Genomic DNA, 26,245 nt, shown 5'->3' on the forward strand with positions numbered 1-26,245 from the left:
AACTCACCTCTTCTATGGGAAGTCCATATGTTGATTTAGTCAGTGGGATCATTCGGAGGAGAGCATGTGTTAGTCAAAGCTTACGTGCAATGGCGTGTAAAGTTAAATGTTAATGGGAGAAAGATAGGACCATTTAAAGCACTATAAATGACGTATATTTTATTACAAAGTATATTATCTAATATTTATTTAAAAGAATGCCGAAACATGCAGGAATTGTAAATGACATTTGGCCTATATGTTTCTAACAAATACAGTACTCTATAAAACCTTCTTCCTGTGTTGAAACTTGCCGCTATTCACAGTCCTCCACAAAGGCACCAGGACACAGACTCATAGAACATCCATTTATATACAAATGTTTAATGGATACGAAAGGTTTAATGGCATCAAAACATTCAGATGAGTTCCCGTTGATTTCATGTTCATAAAAAAGTCCAAGTTTTCCTTGAAATCTTCTGCTTTACTCCCACGGCTTGTTGAGTGAGAAAGACACACAGCACCACGGCTATAAATATCATTAGAGTTTGGCAAACTATCGTCCTTGTTGGCACTGGACACTCTATGACCATAACTATTCTAATTTCCATTTTGAATAAATGGAACAGCCTTTTGGTGCCAACAAGGCAGCAATAAACATTCGGATGTGCTCACTCAGCCTCCAGACCTATACGGCTCTGCACTGCACCACTCGGGCAGCTAATGAACTCGCACAGGCTCGACTGCATGGGTGGCCCACTGCAGACTTTAAGAGCTGCGGAGTTAACTGGCTTGAGCTATTTGGTCTTTGCTCCTCATAGTGACACATTGCAAAGTATGAACACCACTAATAAGACTGCGGCTGGACACTTCTGCTTTACTGTGGGCAGCGAGGGAGAGAGGATGCTGCTCTACTGTGGGCAGCGAGGGAGAGAGGATGCTGCTCTACTGTGGGCAGCGAGGGGGAGAGGATGCTGCTCTACTGTGGGCAGCGGGGGGGAGAGGATGCTGCTCTACTGTGGGCAGCGGGGGGGAGAGGATGCTGCTCTACTGTGGGCAGCGGGGGGGAGAGGATGCTGCTCTACTGTGGGCAGCGGGGGGGAGAGGATGCTGCTCTACTGTGGGCAGCGGGGGAGAGAGGATGCTGCTCTACTGTGGGCAGCGGGGGGGGAGAGGAGGCTGCTCTACTGTGGGCAGCGGGGGAGAGAGGATGCTGGATGTACAGCAGCTGGCCACCTCTCTCTGAAGGCTCGGATGATGCGGTGGCCTTTGAAGCCAAGACAGCCTGTCGAAGATGGATCAGAAGTACAGACTAGCCCGTGTGTTGACATCGTCAAGTCTGTGCGTGTGTACGTGTCTGCATGTCGTATGTTCATCTGGTGTGAATGTTTGTGTGTGTGTGTGTCCGTGTGTGTGCGTCAGCCACATGTTCAAGGCATCACAGTCCCCTGGGACAGAGACCTGGTCATCTCTGTATGAACAAAATAGGTTTTAAGCTCTCCCTTGCCCTTCACGTTGATGATGCCTCGACACGAACACATGTACCCCAGCGTCGACAAGATGCGACTCGTCTCCTCCGTAACCTGTAGGCCAAAGGAGGAAAGGTGGGAGATGGCGTTTTCAACATCACCCACTACATGGCGGACAAAAGTACATCGAAACGCTACGGCGCCAGTGTGGGAATACTTGATAATTGTTTGAGAAAATGAAATGAGATGTCTCGCACCTGGTGAAGGAAGAAGGGGTTTGTCACGAGGAAGAGACAGAGTGACTGACATCTTGATCCTACCTGTATTTTCCCCAGTACCCCTGTGCTCTCCATCCTACTGGCTACATTCACACTGTTCCCCCAGATGTCATACTGAGGTTTCTGAGCGCCGATCACCCCCGCAATCACCGGCCCGTGGTTGATTCCTTACCAGGAAGAAGGAGAGAAGGTTAATTCATTGCTTCCTTTTATCTCTCACACAAATGCAGAAACACTGGACTCCAGATCTTATCCCATACACAGACAACCCTTCTCTCCTTACCGACTCTAAGTCGGAAATCGTTAAAGGAATGTCTGTTTATGACATCCAGCTTTCCGACCAGGGCAAACGCAAACTCCACCATTGTGCCGATGTGCATGTACTGTCTGTCATGCTCCTGAGAAATAGAGACAGAGATATTTAAAAAATAAATCAGGCAAAACATGACTTAAAATGTTTGCGTGTGACCAGCTTTACGCATTGAGCGCCTCGCACCTGTGTGTATTCAGGTCCTGGAGTTGCGTTCAGGCCAGTGGCGGCCATATAGGTGCTGCCAATGGTCTTGATCTTCTCCACACCGCTAAACTTGGGCTTGGACAACAGCTGGACACAGGCAAAACATCACAGGGTATGAAAAGACATGTTGTATACTCATAAAGCTAAACACAGGTCACACACACGCCGTGGACCGGAGGATTGAACACGGCACCTCGTCAAAGTCGGCTATGATCTCGTTGAGCAGACGGAGACACTCTAAGCCCTCCTTGTTGACGTCTGACTCGGTGTAGAACTCTTTGAAGTCAGGGATGGACGCAAACATCACACACACCGACTCGTAGGACTGATGGTACAGGTCCTGTCAAGAGAGCAAGAATGTATCCACAGTTCAATACTGTTTCGAGCTCGGCAGGTTCTAGTTCCAGGTTCTGGTGCTTGAGGTTGCATTGTTGTTCACCGCAGCCGAGATGGGTTCACTTTGCACCGTGCTTAGTAAATACAGATCAGCTCCTCGACTCTGACCACCGAAACACTGTTCGAACCAAGCACTTCTGCTCCTTGATTTTCTGCTGTACCTTTGACATGCACTACGTGTATGCCACTTTGGATGAAAGCGTCTGCTAAATTAATAAAAAAAGAATGTAGTGCTTTTAGCCACTGTGGTGACTTACCTCGTTTTTCCAGTTCCGTCCCAGAAAGTGTTCTGCAACATGGGCCGGTAGAACGTTCTCCAATAGAACCCTGTTAAGATTCTCCATGGTCTCAATCTCCTCGCACTCCCTCTTGAACTTGTCTCTCCAGAGGAAGTCTAACCTACAGTAATATTCATTCTGTTAAAGGAGGACAAAGTAAAAAAGATACCTTTGTCATTTGAACCCTGCAGTGGACCCTGGAAAAGGACTGAGTAGTGGTTTTAAGCAAAGTTGGAAAGCCAAAACGCCTGAACAGTTCAGTTTGATGATTCACTAGTAAATGACGACATTTCTTTTTTATATCAAGCAAGGAGTGGCATTTGTTTTTAAGCACCAAGCAAGTAAATTAAAATGGGATTAACTGTAATGCTGTTTAATTAATTCTGGCACAATCAAAGCTCTATGGAATGGTGAAAGCACACTTCTCCATATCGTAGGTCATGAAATTATACAAAACAACTGGTTTTGTTTTCCTTTGGAAAGTCATGGCTTTCCTCAGGCTGAATCCCATCTGCTCTCCCTCCACCTTGGATTGCCAGAAATGTGATGATTTGGACCATTCTTCTTCATATAATTGTTTCTCACAGCCTTCGCTCTTCATGTCCTCAGGATTGAAGGTTCTAAACATCTTGAGCTAAATCAAACTGACTGACTACATGAAGTGTGTTTGGTATTCATGGGAAAATCTACTTCCTAATAAGAAGACAACAGAAAATCACAATGCACTACGCTCACATAGCTCTAGGAAATGGTAACCAGGCAGCCTGTTTTGCATAAAAGATAGGCTCGTTGTTCATTGGTTATTCATGCCTAGGGAGATTCTAAACACATCTAAATATGTCAGCAAGACTCATCTATGGAGGTCAAAGCACCACAGGGGTTGGTGTGTGTATGTGTGTGTTACATTGAATATAGCTAGATTCAACTGGAGTAGATCACACTACCTCTGTGTCAGAGGTCCTGGCAACATGTGGGCTGGTGCCTGCAAATGTGTGTGTGTGTGTGTGCGTGTGAGAGTTTGTGTCTGTGTGTGTGTGTTTCATGCATCGCCCATCAGTGTGTAGTGCTATGCTCATAGCAAGCTTTGTGTGTCCAGTGGGATATTGATACTGTGGTCCCCACGTCTAAGGAGACTGAAGGACCTATTCTGGAATGATGATGCAGACCTAAAAAGGCCGGTTAGGGCAGGTCTTTCCTGACCATTAATGAGAGGTTTCCGGTCATTTCCTATCATTTCGTGAGGGAAAAGTGGCTGAGAAAACATTCAAACATTTAAGACAAACCAATTGTAGCCTGCCGTTTGGAAAATACATTCACCAGGGATTAATTACCTCAGAGTGTTGGCTCATATACTGCTACCTCATAGCCGCCTCTTTCTACAAATACTGTACTGACCTGCTCCATCTCAACACACCCCAATTAGTAGGCAGAGAAAATGGGTTACTGCATAGCTGCTTAACTTATAATAAACAGCACTACAGTTATACTTCCCTACATAAAGCCTGGAATATCTACAACAAACTATAACTTTTTTTAATGAGTTGCTTGTCGATGATAAAAGATTCATACTTTTCCACAAACTTTTGGAACCCCTACAAAATCTGCAGCTCAAAACCACACCACAAACATAACAACCTCCCCCCACCCCTGCCGACACACACACCTGGTGTGTCACCTGATAATGGTGACCCAGTATTCTGACACTGGGTACAGTTTGAGACTGTGTTCACGTCCGGGGGGACCCCAATCCTGTCCTGCACATCTGCTTCTGGACAGGCTTGATGGATGATACCCAGAAGAGATGTTCTCTCTCTCTCTCTCTCTCTCTCTCTCTCTCTCTCTCTCTCTCTCTCTCTCTCTCTCTCTCTCTCTCTCTCTCTCTCTCTCTCTCTCTCTCTCTCTTTCGCTCTCTCTCTCTGTCTCTCTCTCTCCTCTTTATCTCTCTCCCCCCCCCCCCCCTCTGCCCCTGTTAACTTATTTCATTCTGTTTGTCTGTCCTCCATCTGTATCTGTGTCAGCGGACGTTGGTTCACTCTAAGTAGGCCTGTTTGGCCAGATGGAGAGTGGAGTAGAGTGGGGAGAACAGCAGTATGAGTGGCCTGGTTGGTCTAGCTGCTCAGCTGGAGGGAGGCATGGGAGGGCTACATGCATTAAACATCATGATGTGTCTGTTAAAAGTATGCTAGGCGTTGGAATGTCGAAGCTGATGGAACCTAGATGGAGTTGTCAGCCAAGCCGCTGCAGCACTTATAACACAGTGACGTAAAAAGGAGTATGTGTATCTGGATGTGTGTCTGGGTGTGTGTGGGTGTGTCTGGTGTGTGTGTTTGCCTGTGTGCATGCATGTGTGTGTTGCATACACGCACAAAAAATGCTGGGTTGAAAACCATCCAAATTGGGTGGTTGGTAAAACCCAACACAAGCTGGGTTAGTCTAACCCATCAAATTGGGTTAATCATATAACCAAAATATTGGTTCATTATGACCATAATGATGGGTCATTTTATCTCATGAATGGATAATTTAATACATGAGACAGTTAAATCCGCAAAAAAATTGATTTAAATAGACTGTACATCAAATAACTTGGATATGTATGCCTTATCCAAAGTAGTTAAAACAATTGCATGCATGGTTGCACATCAATGATCATTTGTCCCTGCCGATGCACGTGGTCCCTGCTGTACAGGAGAGCAGTCATAAAGACCACTCGTTGCCAAAATGATGTTCAAATGCCACAGGTAAACCAGCAGCTGGTTTAAAGTGAGGTACCAGGTGACATGGTAGTAGAAGAGAGGATGAGGACCGCAGTGTCACCGAGAATCATCCAGCCACTGACCCAGCGGCTGGGCTGCACAAAAACAACCACAGAAAGAACCCAACAAAATGACCCAATAGGCTCAATAACCCAGCATTCTTTGGTGTACATGTTTCTAACTTGGAGGAGACTAACCTGCCTGGCTAACACCAGGAGAGTGATGAAGAAAATAAAGAGAGACACAGAACCCATGGTCTTCAGGTCCTTCAGAACCCCAGGCCTAGGAGAGAAAGAAAGAAAGAAGGAAAGAAGGAAAGAAGGAAAGAAGGAAAGAAAAAGTCAATCAGCTCTGTCCCCAGCTGTGGAACTCTCAGAAGATGGAATAACCTCATCAGTATGGAACAAAAGTGTCCAGACTGTTGGTTCTCACCATCTGTCACTCACATCTGAAAAATCCATTGTACTCTATCAACACCAAGCTCAATATCTCTGTCTGCCAATCATAATCCTTATAACAATTACCCCACCAACCAAGAGCTCCATACCAGAAGCTTGATTGACGGCTAGAAGAAATATTGCTTGCACAGTCAGACATTTCTCTAAAGACTATGCCTCATGGTCTATCATTTCATTCATGAAGGAATAGAGAGACATATCGTACGTTTGAGACGTGTGTGTGCGTGTGTACCTATCGATAGACTGTGTTCGGTACAGTGCAGTACTATATCCATCCAGCAGGGGGGCATGCGTCTGGAGGATTATGACATTGTAGATCACCACGGCAACAAGCATAACCACCATCTTCAGCTCGTAGTTTATCCTTAGAAACACAGAGCATGACACCAAGCCCAGGATGCAACAGTAGATGAAATACTGAGAGAAAGAGAGGGAGACAAAGAGAAAGAGTGATTTACCTCCGAACAGACACTGATTTGACCTATGCAAACAACAAATGAACAGTGGCCCATATACAAGGCTATAGGGCATCATTAAACTTCAGGCGAAACATCCAAAGGTGAAGACCTAAGCAGAAAGGCTCTGTTCTCAAATCTGTTGACCATGCATCACTTTATGTATGCACTGGTGAGCCGTAACATCAGTTCCGCCAGCTGAACGCTGCTGAAAAACATCCCACACAGCATACGTATTGCCCAGTGAAAGCTACAGGTCTGCGTCTGCTGAGTTTAACATCTTGTAAAAAAATAAAACAGGCATCAGACCTGACCATTAGGAGCACGGCTGTAAGACACACTGAGGTAAACACTAATGGTCTCTAGACTCTTAGATAACGGTGATAAGGAAAGCAAAGCCGAGATGAGCCACAGTGAAGGGAACTGACAAGAAAAAGGACAAAGGCCCTGACAGAACTAGGAGGAAAACTTCAGGCATTGACATCCTAATACGTGGTAAGAGAAGGATGAAATATTAATGTTTTTATTCCAACCAGACAGGCAGCTGAGTGTCCACCAGTCTGGGCTTCGTGGCACATGATAAAACCGGTTCCACTTCTTTTATATACTGTATAAATTGGAGGACAGACCTGTTTTTGTTTTCAACAGAGACCATACTGTTGCAGATGTGTGATGAATCCATTGGGAATTAATATTGCATGGTAACTTGTCATGCGAGACTGCAGAAAAATTGCAGTGACTGTTTTGTCAGAATTAAAAACAAGTCGAAGGAAAAACAGGACCCTGGTGATTGGCCACAGAATGGATATCAGACTGTATCCAATGTAGCAATATTCATATTCCAGACCTTTCTGTCATTGGAAATGTATTGTGACATTACGTAAACTGGGCCTGTTCATGCATGGTAGCTCTGACACAGTCTGGTGTGCCTAAAAACAATTTAAATCACCTAAAAACAATCCTACACAGAGTTTGTAACAAAGAATCTGGACTGCCAGCATGGATGCCCTTCTCAGCGGAGGACCAGATGTCTGTGCACATCGCAGAGCACTAAAGACACAATGCAAACATTGCTAAGGCTGCTTTGATTGGATTCGGTCCAGGGAGACTTCCAAAGGTGTCAGTGTCACAATGACAGATTCACACCAGCACTGTCTCTGTGGGGTCAGCAGCCGCTGCTGTTGAGGCGGTTATTTCACTCACATATCAGACTGTAACTAACTGGCTATCAAATTCAACCTGTGCCAGCAGCCGTCCACTCAAACAGATGAAATAACCGTTGTAAATTCATTAGGATTTATTTGGAAAGTAAAATGATACGAGACTCGGTGATGACTTTGACCTCAAATAAGAGAAACACACATGGATAATATTCTTGTTGTTTTTGTGCTCTGAGGTCTTGGTGTCCTGGTGTCCTGGTGTACTCACAGGTAGGTAGAACTTGTCCCCGTCATGGAGGGTGGCAGGGCTGTAGGAGCTGAGTACACTGTCGTTGGATATGTTCACTGGTGGTGGGGTGGTCAGTATCTCATCTTCGAGGAAAAACTGATTTGAAAAGAGAAGGTACAAATGTTATATTTTTCACACGCAGACACACACACACACACACTTCACCTATAAGCTACATTCCTAAAGGTTTATCATGGTTTCCGAGGATTAGTTCTGGAAACAATATCACGGGGGTTATGGGTATGGGCAAAGGTTGTTCTGCTACAGTAAAGTCACACCAGTCCGGGAGATGTTTGCTCACCATATTGAAGACAGCCATAACCAGTATGAGGGCAGTGGTTGTCATGGTGAGGACCAATCGCAGCCAGGGTTTGTTGGCGATGATGATGCGTGAGGAAGTGGGGAGCCAGGGAACAGAGCAGGAAGATCCCTTACCTCCCTGCTAAGAGAGAGAGAAAGAGAGAAAGAGAGAGAGAGAGAGAGAGAGAGAGAGAGAGAGAGAGAGAGAGAGAGAGAGAGAGAGAGAGGAAGAGAGAGAGAGAGAGAGAGAGAGGAGAGAGAGAGGGAGAGAGAGAGAGAGGGAGAGAGAAGGAGAGGGTTGAGAAAGACACACAAAAAATGGACCCAGAGAGGTAGATAGATGGAGAGACATAGAGTAAAACAGAAAATCCAAGAGAAGTCAAGCTGGCATTTCTTTTTTTTTTACAAGTACGTAAGTGCTTGTGTAGATACCTAATTCAATCAAACCGATTAAGCCTGCCCTTTTGAATACACATTGTTGACAGTCAAACCACAAATCTGCACCAAGGTTGTATATAGCATCAGAGGTTGATGAGGAGCTGCCATGTTGCGCTAACAAACTCCCTGTGAAGAGGTCGTCCTTCAATCTCAATGCTCTACCATCTGGTCGCCTCGCAGCCAATAGGCTTCAGTCGCGACGACCATGTCATTCAGCACAACGCTTCCCCCTCTCTTTTATCCCGATCTTCACATGGTTATATTTCAGATACTACATTTCCCAAGCTACAGGTATGGCCTCATTAACAATGGAATAGGGTGAGCCTTGGAGTTTTGAAAGTGCCCCCCTCCACACACACACACAACACTCACACACATACTGTTACACACACAGAAACACACATTTACATAGAAACGATTAAAGGGGTGATTAAAGTCAGTGCTGATGTGATGAATGCTCATATTCCAGTGCTGGTGTGATTTTAAAGAGTATCTATACCCTGCTGAGACAGGTGTGACTGCAATTCCACTGTAATTAAGCATGACCTTGTCACCATGAAGTCTTCATGTCTTTTTTTTCTCACGCTGCTCTCTCTCTCTCTCTCTCTCTCTCTCTCTCTCTCTCTCTCTCTCTCTCTCTCTCTCTCTCTCTCTCTCTGTCTCTCTCTCTCTCTGTCTCTTTTTTCTCACGCTGTCTCTCTCTCTCTCTCTCTCTCTCTCTGGCTCTCCTCTCTCTCTCTCTTCTCTCTCTCTCTCTCTCTCTCTCTCTCTCCTCTCTCTCTCTCTCCCCCTCCCCTCTTACTCTTTTTTCCCCTCGTTTGCTCTTCTTTTCTTTCCTTCCCTGGTTCTCTGTCTCTGTGTTTGTCTCTGTCTCTTTCACTCTGGCTCTCTTTCTTTTCCTCTATGTCTGTTTCTGTCAAGCCAACACACTGAACATGGTTTTCTGGGTCAATGAGTGGACACACCCAAAGTCATTACTGACAAGCAAATTAATTAGAAGTGACCCACTTTCAAGGAAACACATCCTCGCCAGGGATGAGAGAGGGGAGGGATCTGGTGCGAGAGTCAAAGATTACAGACCCAAACAAGACTCCGACGTGGAGAGTGCTTCAAAAAAATAACACAGGTAATAATCTGAGAGACAGTGAGAGGAAGGCGAGAGAAGAGAGAAGTAGAGAGAGGAGAACTGCTATGAGAGACGTCTCGTAATGTCCTTGGGAGGACTACAGTTTCTTTCCAAGGGCCATCAGGCTTCTGAATGAACATTGATATGGACATTGATACACTGTCGACACTCACACTAGTCACTTTACACGCTGTCACTTCAGCTACTGGTTGCATCAGCAATATTGCATACTGTATTGTTTATTATTTTGTATATTTAGGAGGTTTATTATATTATATTTTAGCTTCTCATAGGTGTAACATAGTATGATCTGAGTACTTATATATTATGTTATGCCAGGTTGCTTTGCGCTGTCTTGTCCAAAGAATTTCAGTACCCAGTCCGACCCTGTGTTGTTCTGTGCATTTGAAAATAAAAGACTTGAACTTGAGAACAGCCTCCTCTCAGACTGTTTAAGTGCTTTCACAGTCTGAATGAAGACACTTACAATGGGGCTCTGGATAAAGAAGGTTTAGGCAAGGACAAGCTAGAGCAGACCTTTCGCTCTGGTCCCTTTCAGCGGGGCATGCTCCGTTCCAGGGGCAATGAACTCCACTTGGAGCTGTGCTTCCTGCATGACATCGCTGACCAATCCTTAGCAATCCTGACCGTGGTAACCGTGGTAACCGTGGTAACCGTGGTAACCGGGGTAACCGGGGTAACCGGGGTAACCGGGGTAACTCACCAAGATATGACCAGAGAAGCAGATGACCAGAATCAGACCCAGGAGAAGAAAAGCCATCCCAAAGGAGATCCCCAGCACTGCCGTCCTGCAACACACACACACACACACACACACACACACACACACACACGTGAACACGCACACACATACATACTCCTGAATCAGACCTCTCAAAGCGGTAATGGCATGATATACTCCTTCTGGAACTATCCATGGAGAGCTTTGAGGAAGCACTCATCGGAAGTAAGGAGTTTGGGCTGAAGTTTATGCTTTCAGCGAAAAACATTTCAAAGCACCCCGCGGCATTGATTTAAGCGTGTCGTAAAAGCGGTGATGTCATGTCTAAATGGGGGGAGACATTGGGGAGAGTTGTGTAAGAAAATCAATGGAGCTTTCAGACAAGGGCATATTCTTTTGGCTCTTCTCAACACTACATTAGCGAGACCCATGGATCCACTCTGTCCATATAAAAGACATGGCCTGGTCTTAGACCCTCAGACACAAAGTGTCTCTGGATCATTACAGACGGTATAATTAACAGACAATCCTTTTCATGTCTGCTCATCTGTATTTCCCTTCTGTAGCTTGGCCCCTCTATTTTTCATTCTTTCAATCTCTCTCTTCTTTTCGTCACGCTTATCATTTCCCTCCCAGGCCATATCGATGTGAGATTCAATCAATAGGCCATTTTCCAGGTGAGCACACTGGCTGTGCTAGCTTATTAGCTAACAGGCTTACTTGGGCAGAACCAGGATTTGGACCATGAAGATGCAGCAGAAGATCAAACAGGCGCAGGTGATGTAGTACTTGAAGGCGGGAAGGGTGGTGGCTCGGTACTGTGGACACAAACACCAGCCGGGTCAACATGAGACCAGCCGGCTAGCTGGAGAGATCCCCCTCCAGCTAGCCATCAAAAGATTCCTGGCTGACTGTTTGAGAACAAAGGATGGGACGTTTGTGTGTCGTGAATGTGGATGATGGGGCTATTCCCCTGGGTCCCGCGTTGACGACACGTCTCGGTTTCCCCTGTCCGGAGCACCGTGCTGATGTGTTACGACTCAGCATCCTACACACCTCTTTCTCTAAGGCCTTGTTGTGAAAGAAGAGAGAGATCCTCTGGATGTCCTCCGACTTGAGCCACTGCCTGGAGAGGAGCACGCACAGTCACAGTCAAGGATGGGGAGACGTTGGAAGACGTGAAGTGAGGTGTGTCAGTGTGTGTGTGTTGGTGGGGTGGTGTGTCAGTGTGTGTGTGTTCGTGGTGTGTCAGTGTGTTGGTGGGGTGGTGTGTCAGTGTGTGTGTGTTCGTGGTGTGTCAGTGTGTGTGTGTTCGTGGTGTGTCCGTGTGTGTGTGTGTGGGGGGGGCAGTACTGACTTTGAGAGTTGATACCGTCTATGGTTCGGATCATCCTCTCGTTCAGCTCCTCTTCAAACCTCCTCCTCTGAGATTTGGTCCTGGACACACACACACACACACACGTACTTATTAACATCCTGACGCGTGAATCTGACAACTGTCAATACATAGATCTCTATCTATCTATCTATTCAGGCCATGGACGATGTGTCCAAGCACACAGGAGGGTGTTCCCACCCTGTTTCCAGAGGGGCTGTCCTCCTTCAGGTATTAGTTCTGACGTCTCTCCAGCCGGGAGCCGGACTAACCTCATTCAGCTTGTCACTCAGCAAACAGTTCTATCAGGAGCATTAGATTAGCGCTGGGGAAAGACCTACAGGATGGAAGCCCTCCAGGAATGTGGTCGGGGCGGTACCAGAGACAGAACGACGTGTATGTGCAGGTCTTTGGCTCCTCACCTCTCTCTTCTCTGGTAGTGGCACTGGCCCATTGGAACATCCTGAGGATGGACAAGAGAGTGACTGCAGGCCACAACGTTGACACACTTCTCATTGTGTACCCCCAAAAAAGAGATGAACATCCAGCCAACAGCTGCTGTCAACCGCAAGCGCACTCAAAGAATATTCTCAATTTGGTCTCAGCCCATAGATAGAAACAGGGGGTGTTTGCAGCAACAATGGAATACTATTTTGAGTGCTCCCACTTGTTCTCTGTGCCTCCCCTACCTTGTCCAGCACTGGTTTAGCATTCTTTATTTACAGTGTGTGTGTGTTGGTCATGTCTTCCTCCCTCAAGAGGGGTCGACCTGGAGCTCAGACCCACCGTGGTGTTGATCTTGCCGTTGTCGGTGGTCATGCTGTCGCGATGGTGAAGGTTGGCGCACGACTCCAGGTACCGGGTCATCCTGACCGATGCCCTCATCTTCCCCCCGTCCAGCGAGGGACGGGAGCGCACCCCCAGGTGAGGGCTGTGCCTGTCGGTCTGGGGGAGAGAGGAGGGGCAGGTGTGTGTGACGAAGTGTGTGTAAGTGTTTTTTGGGGGACTTTCATCTCCTTCACTTAATGAGTGACGTCTTTACTTATATAAATAATCCAAATCTAGATTGTGTAGACGAATTAAGGGCAGGAGAAGGTTGTGAGTGTGTCTGAGTTGCGAATCGTGCCTTGCCTGGTTGTGGTGGTGTGTATTTTGGGGGGGGTTTTGTCATGTCTAACCTTGGGGTTGATGACCAGGTACGTGACCACGCCATGCTCCTTCAGGTAGGAGTCTCTGCTCTGTCCATCTCCTGGTTCCACCTTGTACGAGCCGTCCAGATGCTCCAGCGTCTCTGAGGAGATGTGAACACGCCTGGGAGGGGAGGAGAGGAGGGGAGAGGAGAGGAGAGATGGGGAGGGGAGAGGAGAGGAGAGGACAGGAGAAGAGAGGGGAGAGGAGAGGAGAGGAGAGAAGAGGAAAGGAAAGGAAAGGGGAGGAGAGGAGAGGAGGGGAGAGAGGAGAGGAGAGGAGAGGAGAGGAAAGGAAAGAGGAGAGGAGGGGAGGGGAGGGGAAAGGGAGGGGAGAGGAGGGGAGAGGGGAGGGGAGGGGAGGGGAGGGGAGGGGAGGAAATGAGAGGAGGAGAGGAGGAGAGGAGAATGACATTTGGATGAATCACGACAAAACTGCATACATCAATGTACAGTTAGCAACAAGCTGTTAGTTACCCTGGCACACCCCCCTGCCTCCATGTGATTGGCCAAAGTGACGTCATGTGACCAGACATCATACTGCCACTTCTGGAGGCCAATGACACCGCACAGGACATTCCCAGAATGCACCCCCACACGCATGTTGATGTCCACAACAGTAGCATCTCGTACCTTCCTAGAATGAGCAAAGACAGAACTCTGTACAAGCTTCTGTACGACTTCATTCAGGGTCAACATACCACAATATGTCAAATATATTTATGTGTGTTTGTGCATGTGTGTGTGGGCACAGCATCTGCGTCAGTATGTGTGTGTGTGGCAACCTGAGAGCGGTCAGGACCATGGACAGCGGCCCTTTAAACGCTTCCGAGGGAGCTGATGGGAGACTGAGCTGTGTCCCATCCGCTGCCTGGAAAGACAGCAGGGACAGAGAGGACCAGCTCCCACACAAGGAGAAGTCCTCCATTGAGCAGGAGAAGAGCGCTGGACTCTGGGAGTTCCAAGTTTAATTGGAAGAGCTTGATTAATTTGTTTGTTTGGTTTTTTTTTTTTTGGGGGGGGGGGGGGGGGGGGCTCACCCTGGTATTGCTCTGCGGTTGCCACGGTGTATCTGTGTATGTGTGTGTGACCCTCTATTTAATTTGATTTTCAAAGCTTGTTCAATCGGCTTTCTGGCACACCAGATCTGATTATCTTATCATCTCAATTTCACATTGTGCTTGCTCAGAAGCCTACACACAGCAACTGTGGTGGAATCTGTTTTGCTGACGTGTGTGTATGTGTTAGTGTGTGTGTGTGTGACAGAGAGGAGAGGGATGGTGTTTTACTTGATGCCTCACACATATCCAGACCCATCTTTACACAGTTCCTTGCATGGTGAGGCAGCGACTCTGGAAGGCCCGAAACACAGTAGTAACAATCCCCCAGGATCTTAATACGCATACACTCATTCTCCTGAGAGAGAGAGAGAGAGAGAGAGAGAGAGAGAGAGAGAGAGAGGGAAAGGAGTAAGATAGAGAGATATAGAGAGAGAGAGAGAGAGAGAGAGAGAGAGAGAGAGAGAGAGAGAGAGAGAGAGAGAGAGAGAGAGAGAGAGAGAGAGAGAGAGAGAGAGAGAGAGAGAGAGAGAGAGAGAGAGAGAGAGAGGAAGAATGGGGGAGGAAGAGAGGAAGAGAGATGAAATCCTGGGACTAATTTCCAAAGTTTGCAAATCTGAGAGGTTTTGTCGTAACTCACATGATTTCACACTCCCACACTTTGCTACGATTAACCAATGAACTCTCACTCTCTCTCTCTCTCAAACACACACAAACACTCAAACACAGACACACGCACGCAGTGTAACAACACACCCACAGACGTGAGTGCGCCTCTAGCTCAGCTGAAACCTGGTTTATATAAGTGGATGGCTCGACCACCTCGATGGATGGCTTATTCTAAATGTGCAGCTTCCCATGGGCTTTAGAGCACTAAGATAAGGGAACATGACTCAGCCTCGCATCCCACGTCAGAGAGAGGTCTGGGGGTATGTGCGTGTTGGTGTTGTGCGCGCGTGTGAGTGTGTGCGTGTACATGCCGTGCGAGTGGGCTTGCTACTGCATGAACACGATTACCTTGGCGATTTGGTCAAACTTGCCGAAGAGTTCGTTGAGCATGTGGACCAATTCACCTGGAGAGCAGTCGCTAGCCAGCCTGGTGAAACCTACGATGTCTGCATACAAGATACTGACACACACACACACACACACACAAAACAAGTTATGGACTGTGTTTTTGGCAGTTTGAGTGGTCTGATGTCAAGCAGTGAAATATGATCAGTTCTAACGGAAACATATTTTCATTCCCTCAAGCAACAATTTGTTGAAGGGTGTGATTGTCTTCTCGTCATTTTGGGTAGTGATTCCCGGTTGTTTGGGTCTGGTGTGTACATGCATGTAATCCAGCTTTATTGCAGAAGTCAACCATGTCATAGCGCTACAGGCCCAGCTCTCCACTGAAGACAAAACTAACCCTGGACGAAATAAACACGAGAAGAGAGAGAGGGAGGGTGGGTGGGTGGGGGAGAGGGAGCGAGAGAGAGAGAGAGAGAGAGAGAGGGGGGCGGGAGAGAAGGAGAGAGTTCTAGCCACACGGCGGAAACAAAGGACCACATTTCATCTTCCCCAAATCCCTCTGGATTAAGCTGCTGTCCTCCACCACACAGACAAGGTCCTCGAAAAAAAGGACATCATTACCACAGGGTCAGCCCTGAGACATTCCCTACAGTGGGAGGAGCCCACACTCAGGAAGACACACACTCGCATACCCCACCCACGCATAACCCCCCCCCCCCCCCCCCCCCCCCCCCCCCCCCCCCCCCCCCCCCCCAGCCGCCACCCCACAGACACACACACACACTCACACAAATCTATGACATGTGTGTTAGTCATGGGGGAAAAAGGGGGAAGTATTAGTGGCTCCCTTGAGAGGCTTCTTGTCTTTCAATTGTCTTTTTCACTCCTCTTGAAAGAGAACCCTGACTACCTGGATCTGAGCTCTCCTCCACTCTTTACCGGTCAAATCATCTCAAAGCACGCTACAAGCTGATTGAAGTCCCCGGATGAAAATCCCATGCATACAGGAAAGGAGAGGAGCCAGCGAAAGGACAAGGGCAACAGGGTAGAGGAAAGACAGAGGGAAACTGGAGGACGAGATAAAAGCTAAACTCTGAGTGTGTCTGTTGAGACAGAGAGAGGAGAGGAGGGAAGGAAATTAAAGAAGGGGAAGGGATGGAAGGGGAGGGGAATGGGTGGAGAGGAGAGGAAAGGAGGGAGGGGGGAATGGGTGGAGAGGAGAGGAGGGAGGGGAATGGGTGGAGAGGAGAGGAGGGGAGGGGAGGGGAGGGGAATGGGTGGAGAGGAGAGGAGGGGAGGGGATGGGAATGGGTGGAGAGGAGAGGAGAGGAGGGGAGGGGAATGGGTGGAGAGGAGAGGAGAGGAGGGGAGGGGAGGGGAATGGGTGGAGAGGAGAGGAGGGGAGGGGAGGGGAATGGGTGGAGAGGAGAGGAGAGGAGAGGAGGGGAGGGGAATGGGTGGAGAGGAGAGGAGGGGAGAGGAGGGGAGGGGAATGGGTGGAGAGGAGAGGAGAGGAGAGGAGGGGAGGGGAATGGGTGGAGAGGAGAGGAGAGGAGAGGAGGGGAGGGGAATGGGTGGAGAGGAGAGGAGGGGAGGGTGGGTATACCTGACATTGGTGTGACGTTGCACATACAGGTTGTGAAAGTTGTTGACTACCTGGATCTGAGCTCTCCTCCACTCTTTACCGGTCAAATCATCTCAAAGCACGCTACAAGCTGATTGAAGTCCCCGGATGAAAATCCCATGCATACAGGAAAGGAGAGGAGCCAGCGAAAGGACAAGGGCAACAGGGTAGAGGAAAGACAGAGGGAAACTGGAGGACGAGATAAAAGCTAAACTCTGAGTGTGTCTGTTGAGACAGAGAGAGGAGAGGAGGGAAGGAAATTAGAGAAGGGGAAGGGATGGAAGGGGAGGGGAATGGGTGGAGAGGAGAGGAGAGGAGGGGAGGGGAATGGGTGGAGAGGAGAGGAGAGGAGGGGAGGGGAATGGGTGGAGAGGAGAGGAGGGGAGGGGAGGGGAATGGGTGGAGAGGAGAGGAGAGGAGAGGAGGGGAGGGGAATGGTGGAGAGGAGAGGAGGGAGGGGAATGGGTGGAGAGGAGAGGAGGGGAGGGGAGGGGAATGGGTGGAGAGGAGAGGAGAGGAGGGGAGGGGAATGGGTGGAGAGGAGAGGAGGGGAGAGGAGGGGAGGGGAATGGGTGGAGAGCAGAGGAGAGGAGAGGAGGGGAGGGGAATGGGTGGAGAGGAGAGGAGAGGAGAGGAGGGGAGGGGAATGGGTGGAGAGGAGAGGAGGGGAGGGTGGGTATACCTGACATTGGTGTGACGTTGCACATACAGGTTGTGAAAGTTGTTGGTATTCTCCACTCTGCCAAAATTGGGCCCCTGTAGTCGCTGAATAATCTCTGCCTTCATCACCTGGCGATGTGGGCCGGCAGCAGGGACAGCAATAACCTTTCCTGGAGTTTAATGGAACCAGACAAACAGAGAGAAAGAAACGGAGGCAGGGAGAATCAAATATTACCTTCTGAATTAGACAAAGAGGGAGGGATAGAGGGGAGGGAGAGATGGAGGGAGAGAGATAACAAGGACCACAGTAAACGATTCAAGTAATAGGAGCTGTCCATTTTGTTGGCCTCACGGCTTTGGTGAGCTAAATTCAGTCTGTGCAGTTTGGGGCTCTGTGTGTGTGTGCGTGTGTGTGTGTGTGTGTGTGTGTGTGTGTGTGTGTGTGTGCGTGCGTGTGTGTGTGTGTGTGCTCGTGCTTGTGGTTGCCTCAGGGGGTGTGACTCATAAGTGTGTCTCTCAGTGGAGAGGGTCATTATATCCTTCACACAGCATAGGCTCGTTTCCTAAAACACAGCACCAAATTAACTTATGCTGGACAAGGGAGGAGGGGGGGGGGGGGGCGGCGCAGAGAGCTGGGGGGTGATAAACTAAAAAATAGAATTCCCTTGTTAAAGAACCCGTGGTTCTATTATGTGTTTGAAACAATATTGGAAATATTCTGTGAGTGTGCTTGAGGATAATAGCTGCTGATGGCTGTGATGGTCATTTATTTGTATTAGCCCTCTTCAGTTAATGAACTCAAGAGCGGCACTATGCAAGTGTGAGACCCAAGTGCACACACACACACACGCACGCACGCATAGATGCACACACACACGTCCACACACTCTCACAACACGCCTCCACATATGGGCACACATGCACTCCCGCACCCTTAATCACACAGGTGTGACAAGTTTCACAGTGGCTAATCGCTGTGCAGCAGAAGCCTGTAATATTTATGCATCAGTTCTGTGTCATTTCCCTGGCAGGGTACATATTTATGCCAGCGCAGCGATGAAGTGAATGCGAGACCCTGTTCATTACAGCATTATCAGGTGACACACTCCTTCCTATAAACTCCAGCTCAGATGAGGGCTGGGAAGGGAAAGATCTGGAAAGGCGTTCATCTCCTCACAGTTTCACTGGGAGGGTGGGTGGGGGGGGGGGTCATGGGAGTTCAAATCAAACACACCCCATCAAACTAATTGATTTCTATTAGCAGCTCAAGAGCAACTTACAGCTTGAAGTCTGATTGAAATGCTCTTTAAGGTGTGAACAGAGATAGCAGTACGAAGCTAGAGAGACAACTGTTGTCATTTAGCTCAACAATGATGAGTTTGCATTCAATCGATTCCCAATAGTGGGATTGGAAGGGTGGAGCTCATCAGGGAACATTGAGGAGAATTTCAACCTGAGATCAATTTTCCTGTTTGACTGAATAACTTTGGCTGCTAAACGCTGTTCCCTGTTTGCTGCTTGACATACATAATTGGTCGTGGTGGGATAAATGCTGGGCTGATTCACAATTGCTGCAATCAAGCCTTTTAGTCTCACACAATAGGAAGTACACACAAACACACACAGAAAGACACGCGCGCACACAAACAAGCACACACACAAACCCCCCTTACACACAAACACCCACACACACACACACACAGATGTGCGGGAGCACACATAAACATGCTCCACCCGCCCCCCCCCCCCCACACACACACACAGGGGAGGTTAATCGTAAGTCATGAATCAGGTTGAAAACAGGAAGCCGCTGAAACGCTTTTCATCTCTACTATGAAGACAGTGGGCGAGGGCATTGTTCTGCTACTCTGTATGTGTGTGTGTGCTTCTGTGTGTGTGTGCTTCTGTGTGAGTGTGTGTGTACCTGTTGGTGTTTTTCAAACTCCAGCTTGATGGGGGATTTAATGCAGTTGCAGGTGTCTTGGTAGGTCTGTTTCAATGCAAGGTCACTCAGGTGTTTGTGATAGGCTCCAGCCAGGTTTCCACAGGTGAAGATGATGACATTTGCCAAGATCTGCCTCAAACACACACACACACGTAGAGAGAGAGAGGCACGAACGCACGGACGCACGAACATAGCATTGATGACGCATGTCAAGGGATACATCTCACTCTCAGCTAGCCTCACGACTCAATGCCACATTATTAGGCCATAAAGCCAGCCAGAACACACACTCACCACATTGCTTTTCCATCTGAAACCAGCACTAAGTCAACAGCACACTCTTAGGGTTGTGCCCATGCATGTAAAGAGTATGTTTGCTCGACATAGCCAAGGGCAACGGGATAAATTAAATCAAGTTTATTGTTAGAAACAGCGTGTGCTTTTCCAGTTGAGCGCACGGTGCTTGTGTTTGTGTGTGCTGGCGCATGTGCATGAGAGTTCGTAATGAGCATGTTTATTTTCAACAAGTGTTCACCTCATGGGAGGGTGGGTTCATATTTGACTGGGTGGTTTGGGCTGTCTGTGAAGTGAATCTTCCCCATTAACCCAACAAACTCCCATTAAACACAACAGCCAGTGTTACGTCATTGACGTAAGTTCATTATCGCAGCTGTGCGGGTCTATTTTGGGGGCTACTCACATTCACAGAGGGGGCTCAGAAACTGAGCCCATTCATCCAAACAAGTAGTTCTGTGATGAATATGTGAGTCAGTGACTCGCGCATACTTTCACACACGGCCATTCTGCGCTAACGACCACAGGTGTGTAAGCGTGTGTGCTTGTGGAAATGCGTTTGTGTATGGTCGTTTTTATCCGAGTGCCCTGGAGTGTGTGCGTGTGGGTGGAGTCTTTGGATGTTTGTTTTTTTACCTGACGGTTCCAGAGTGTTTGTGTGTTTGGTTGTCCTCCAGTGTGTGTGTGTGTGTGTGTGTGTGGTCTCTCACCTGCCACACTAGGGGTTCCAGTTGCTCGGTGGAGGAGGAGAGACACACGCTGAGGGTGAGTGTGTGTGAGGAGCAGGTGATGACGCTGGCAATGATCGCTCCTCTCATGGAGAAGGGCAGCATGGTGTACACCACAAACACGATGAACAGGAAGAAGGACACCTACACGACAGGAAACAGGAAGTCAGACCGGGTCACGTGTTCACCTTTGCCCGGTCACAGGGTTCTGTATCTTTCTTTTTTTTTGGATCCCGTCCGTGAGGACTTGTGTTTTTCTCGGTTGTGTTTTCTGGCGTGGCGATGTCTGAGTTGTCGGGCCTGGTGTGATTAAATCACTTCTTAACTTTGTTTCATTTGTGCTCTGTGTGAGATAAACAGTTAACTGACTTCTTTTCAAAGTGTCCTGGCTTACTGGGAGGACCCGATGACCATAAGCCAGGAAATAAAATGACAGATGACAGATGAGGGAGAGGGGGAGGGGGGGGGAGGGGGGGTGCAGGTTGAGGCGAACACTGACAAACCCAACAGAGTCCTGTGACCCCGGCACATTCCGGCCTCAATGGCCACAACCAGCACCGTGATAACAGGAAGTGAAGACACATCGCTGGACAGGGATAAAGGAAGTGGATAGGAAGGGAGAGGCGGCTTCGGAGAAGGAGAAAGGCACCTACGCACGCACGTACATTGGCGCGCGCGCGCACCACACCGTCCATGCGCTCCTCATGAGAGAGGGACGGGGACATGGGCTGCGGGAGGGACTGTTCCTTTAAGAGTCCATTCTTTTAAGAATATGAGTGTTGCTAGGGAAACAGCCTGGTTTGAAGCGGCAGGAAAGCTGGTGCCAGAAGTAGATGTGAGTTCACATGATAACAAAAGTGTTTTGCTAATGATCATGTTCCTACCAACCTCCGAGTTTCAAATTAGATTCTAAAAGTCCATGGCCATGCGCATTTGTGTGTGTGTCTGTGTGAGTGTGTGTATGTGTGTGTGTGTATGCAACTTTGTGTGTGTGCGTGTGTCTGTCGGTGTGCATGCACGCTTGAGTGTACGTGTGTGAAGGAAGTGCGCATGTGTGCTTGCCTGTGTGTGTAGGCGTTGTGTGCGTGTGTTGGAGTGTTTGCTAGTGTGTGTGTGTCCCTGAACATCCGAAAGACCTGAGACTGACAAGTCACAAGTCAATCAGGCTATCTCACCTCTCCTCCCATCCTGTGTCCGACCCTGACACACCATCTCCTCTGGTCTGCTCTGAATACTGATACCAGTTCCCCTTTCCATTCCCTGTCTCTTTGAATAGCAGACACACACACACACGCGCACACACGCTTGTCAGACAGAAAATGGGTAGGGAGTGAAGCAAGTGAGCCAGATTGGGTCTTCTTTGCTGGGCGCCAGGTGTGTCGGCCCTGTTCCATTTCTCTTCCAGTAGGACTTGGCGTCTCCGGAGAGATTGGATAGAGCCTGGACAGACACCCTCATCTGAGGTGGTTGGGCCGCTGCCAAACATCGGGTACAGGTGAGAAGGGCTGCTTGTGTGTGTGTGTGTGTGTCGTGATAGAGAGAGATCTCCGTAAGCGAAAGGGGAGGGAGAGAACGTTGTGTTTTGCATTCACACACACAAACACACACACGTACACACACACAAACACACACGTACAAACACACAAACACACACACACGTACACACAAACAAAAACATTATGTTCCTTTGCATAAACCATTACATGATTGTTTTGATTTTGTGATTGTTGATTACATTCTGTTCTGTATAACTAATTGCAATGGTACTGCTGTATTTGATGAATAACTGATTTCCCTCAGTTATTAACTATAATTATTAACGTAAACAAATTATTTGTTAGATTCACCCACCAACAGAATGGTACATTCAACTTAAGTTCCATCGTGATTGAGCAGGTGCATGCGAGCCAGCAAGAAAATGGCAAGAAAATGGCCAAACGGTTGGGAAAGAGAAAAAGTTGATTCAGAATGCAGGGTATTTAACCAAAAGTGGAACAGTGATTATTTTTTTGTTCAATGCAAAGAAATGGCTGTTTGTCTCATCTGTTAAGAAACCATGTCTGGTCTGTGTTCAAAGAATACAATCTGAGCCGACACGATGAAACCCTCCACAGAGACAAGTATGCAAGTTTACAAGGCCAAATGAGAGCAGACAAAGTGTCGAAGCTAAAAAGTGGACTATCAGCTCAGCAGAATAATTTGCACGCCAACCCCAGTTGAACCAGTCATCCGTTCGAGCTAGATTTCATGTAGCTCAACTGATTGCAACCAGCGGTAAGTCATTCAGTTATGGTGAGTCCTTTTCACACATGAAACTGATGTAAAATCCAATGAGATCAAGACTCACTGATGAACATTTGCATCAGTATTTGAGACTGAGACAGGCTGTGACAGGAATGGAACCTGACATTAGACTTGTCACTAGCCAAAAGCAAGCCCACAGTTCACACTGATTAATATGCATAAGTAAGTAAATGTTTTGATTTCAATAGCAATGACTATGAAAAAAGGTAATTACGATAGTAATAATGCTCTCTTTTAACATGCTATATATCCCTTGATATGTACAGAGGTACGGTGCAAAACAAAATAATAAACTAATATAGCATAATAAATCCACAATATCCACAATAAAAAAATCCACAATAATACTGGTAGTCACTACGGCCCATTTCATTTTCTGTTACAGACCGACCCGACCCCACATTAAAGAAAGGGAAAAATTATCTGGCCCTCGCAGAAAAAAGTTTGGGGACCCCTGGTGTAGACTGAGAGTCAATAAAGTAAGTCGACTTGAGACAGTGAAAGAGAAGGAAAATATATACATATACATATACAGTACATATACAGTATACTGTTTATTATAAAGAAAGAGAGAAGAAAGAGAGAGAGAGAGTCAAAGAAACAGATATGGAGCTAGATAAAGAGAAATTGCTGAGGGAAAGAGATGGAGGGGAAGAGAGAGTGAGACGTACAGAGATCAAAAGAAAGACTAGTACTACTGTAAGCATCCAACATCTCAGCTTCACATTCTGCTTTCTGTACCAGTGCATGGTCTGGGAACCTGCAGGTGTGCCAGTGAGGTGGAATCGCTTTCCTTCTCTCTCTCTCTTTATCTCTTTGTCTCACCCATCTCTTTCTGAAATCTTTCTCTCTCTCCTCCCCACACACACTCCCCCCCCCACACACACACACTCTCCTTCGAAGCCCTCTGTCTTCCACTCCATTTATCAGCCATCTAGTGTGACTTAGCTCAGTGTGGTTCAGCAGTGTGGCGGCTCTCTCAGTAGTTACACTCAGCATTGCATCAGTCTACCCCAGAGAGAGGCCTGTTTACCTCTGCCTCTGTCCCTACCTTTCCATTCTCCTCCCCCTCCTTCTCCCCCCCCTCTCTCTCTTTTCCTCTGATATCCTGCTGCTTGACAGAGAGGTGTTTATTGTCATCTCTTTCACCCTCACCCTCTCCCTCCGTCCTTCTCTCGATGTCTCTCTCTCTCTCCCTCCCTCTCTCTCTCTCTCCTTCCCTCCCTCTCCCTCTCTCTCTCCACCCAGACCCCTGCACGGCAGGTGAATTGCTGTAAAGCCACCACCGAGGTGGTCGTAGATTGAAGTCAAAGGAGAGGTGACTGGAGGCTGTAAACACGTCCTGCAGACCAACGAGAGGTCGGCCTGTCTACTGCTGCTGCTGCGTTAGGGTAGGATTGATCTGGGATCACATTAGGTTACATCAGGTTCATTGATTAGATGATTAGGTTAACTAGATTAGGTAAATGAAGATTAAGATATGGTATAGTATTACATTTACATTTAGCAGACGCTCTTATCCAGAGCGACTTACAGTAAGTACAGGGACATTCCCCCGAGGCAAGTAGGGTGAAGTGCCTTGCCCAAGGACACAACGTCAGTTTGCATGACCGGGAATCGAACTGGCAAACCTTCGGATTACTAGCCCGATTCCCTCACCGCTCAGCCACCTGACTCCCTATGTAGGAGTCTACAATACATATTTCTAAAAGTAAGTGTATTGTAGGTAAGTGTATGGTATGGTAGTGTCGGGTAGGTTAGGACCAAGAGTGGCTTATCATGAAAAGGGATTGTTAGAATGTAATCGTGTGTAACTGTTTGCAAACAGCTGCCTGTGCTCTGCTGTCTCCCTCTCTTCTCATCTCAGGCTAACTGCCCCCCCCCCCCAACCCCCAACACACACACACACACACACACACACACACATGTGCCAGCTGGCCTCTTTCCAGGCTTACCTAACACTCATGCTCCTCTCTCTCTTTCTATGTCTCTCTCTCTCTCTCCCCTCTCTCTCTCTCTCTCTCTCTCTCTCTCTCTCTCTCTCTCTCTCACACTCTCTCTCTCTCTCTGACTGTCTCTCTCTCTTTTCGTACGAAGATGGCACATCAGAATCTTCTTCTCAGAAAAATGTCTCTCTCAGATATTCTACCTTCTACAACCTAATACAATGTTCTTACCACAAAATGGAACAGGGTCTCAAAGTGTTACTGTGTTTTTATAGGAGAGAGAGAGATTGGAAGATAAGGAAAAAAGGGGGGGGAGAGATATGGCATAGGGAGAAAATGGGGAGAGATAGAGATACGGATGGGGGATCATCAGAGCAGAAAAGACTGTTTAATAATGCAGAATGATTATACTCTCACAGGTGGAGACGGATAAAAATACCTCCATCAGATCAGAGAGAGAGAGGAAGGAGGGAGGGAGCGGGGGAGGGAGAGACCTACAGTCTGGGGAAGGGGGGTCCATGTATTTAGTCTGAGGAATGAGAAGCTGACAGAGAGACAGAATCGTAGACTGCGAAGATGAAGCTTCATGTTGAGTGAGCGTTGCCGGGGGCAGAGGGGGGGGAGGGCGATGTAGGGAGTGGCGGTTGGGAGGGATGGGGGGTGGTGGTGGGGTGTGTGGTGGTGGTGGTGTGTGTGTGTGTGTGAGTTGGGGAGATTGGGGTGTGTGTGTGTGTGTGTGGGGGGGGGGGTGTGAATGAGTCTATGAATAGCAAAGTAATGTATCAGTGGCATGGTCCCCTGCCCTACAAGCTATCAGGCCTGATTAACACTCATCACGCACGAGTAACTGAACAGCACAGGGCTACTAGGCTGTTAACACACACACACACACTGAAGACTAAAGGCATGGATACACAAAGGAAGGTATGCCAGCACATCACACAGAGACAGACAAACATGTGCACACATACACACACACACAAGCACACGCAGACACGCACCTGATCCCAGGGACAAAGAATGCCTCCAGAGAACATGAAGAGGTATCCCATGGCGACCAGACAGGCCCATATAAGGAGAGAGAAGAGGCGGAGCATCCTCTTGAAGATGGACTCTATACAGACGAGGATGAAGATGGACAGGAAGAGGAAGAGGGTGGTTGGCACGGTGATCAGGAATGCTAGGTGTTCCTCCATGTCCTGCAGGGGAGAGGAGAGAGACAGGAGTCAAAGGGAGGAGAGGGAGAGAGAGAGAGAGAGAGAGAGAGAGAGAGAGAGAGAGAGAGAGAGAGAGAGAGAGGAGAGGAGGAAGGAGGGGATGAGAGAGAAGGAAGAGAGAGAGAGAAGGGAGGAGAGAGAGAGGGAGGGAGGGAGGGAGGGAGGGAGGGAGGGAGGGAGGGAGGGAGGGAGGGGAGAGAGAGGAGGAGAGAGGAAGAGGGAAAGGAGAGGGAGGAGAGAAAGAGAAAA

At 48.0% G+C, this 26,245-nt stretch overlaps 1 protein-coding gene across 1 annotated transcript; it reads right to left on the reverse strand.

Annotated features, from left to right (window-relative positions):
* Positions 1-145: 145 nt before the first annotated feature.
* Positions 146-25,976, reverse strand: adcy2b (adenylate cyclase 2b (brain)). Its single transcript, XM_067231774.1, is given in 25 exon segments — positions 146-1,562; positions 1,769-1,893; positions 2,010-2,124; positions 2,223-2,330; positions 2,437-2,583; positions 2,897-3,055; positions 5,871-5,955; positions 6,364-6,548; positions 8,015-8,131; positions 8,337-8,477; positions 10,624-10,708; positions 11,362-11,459; positions 11,698-11,767; positions 11,995-12,078; positions 12,439-12,479; positions 12,803-12,961; positions 13,195-13,327; positions 13,691-13,846; positions 14,498-14,619; positions 15,279-15,390; positions 17,585-17,690; positions 17,693-17,732; positions 19,487-19,636; positions 20,512-20,673; positions 25,781-25,976. Coding segments are annotated over 25 exon segments (3,048 nt in total). The 5' UTR covers position 25,976; the 3' UTR covers positions 146-1,409.
* Between the last annotated feature and the right edge of the window lie 269 nt (positions 25,977-26,245).

Source organism: Osmerus mordax (genome assembly GCF_038355195.1).
Source record: "Osmerus mordax isolate fOsmMor3 chromosome 18 unlocalized genomic scaffold, fOsmMor3.pri SUPER_18_unloc_2, whole genome shotgun sequence".
NCBI lineage: Eukaryota > Metazoa > Chordata > Actinopteri > Osmeriformes > Osmeridae > Osmerus > Osmerus mordax.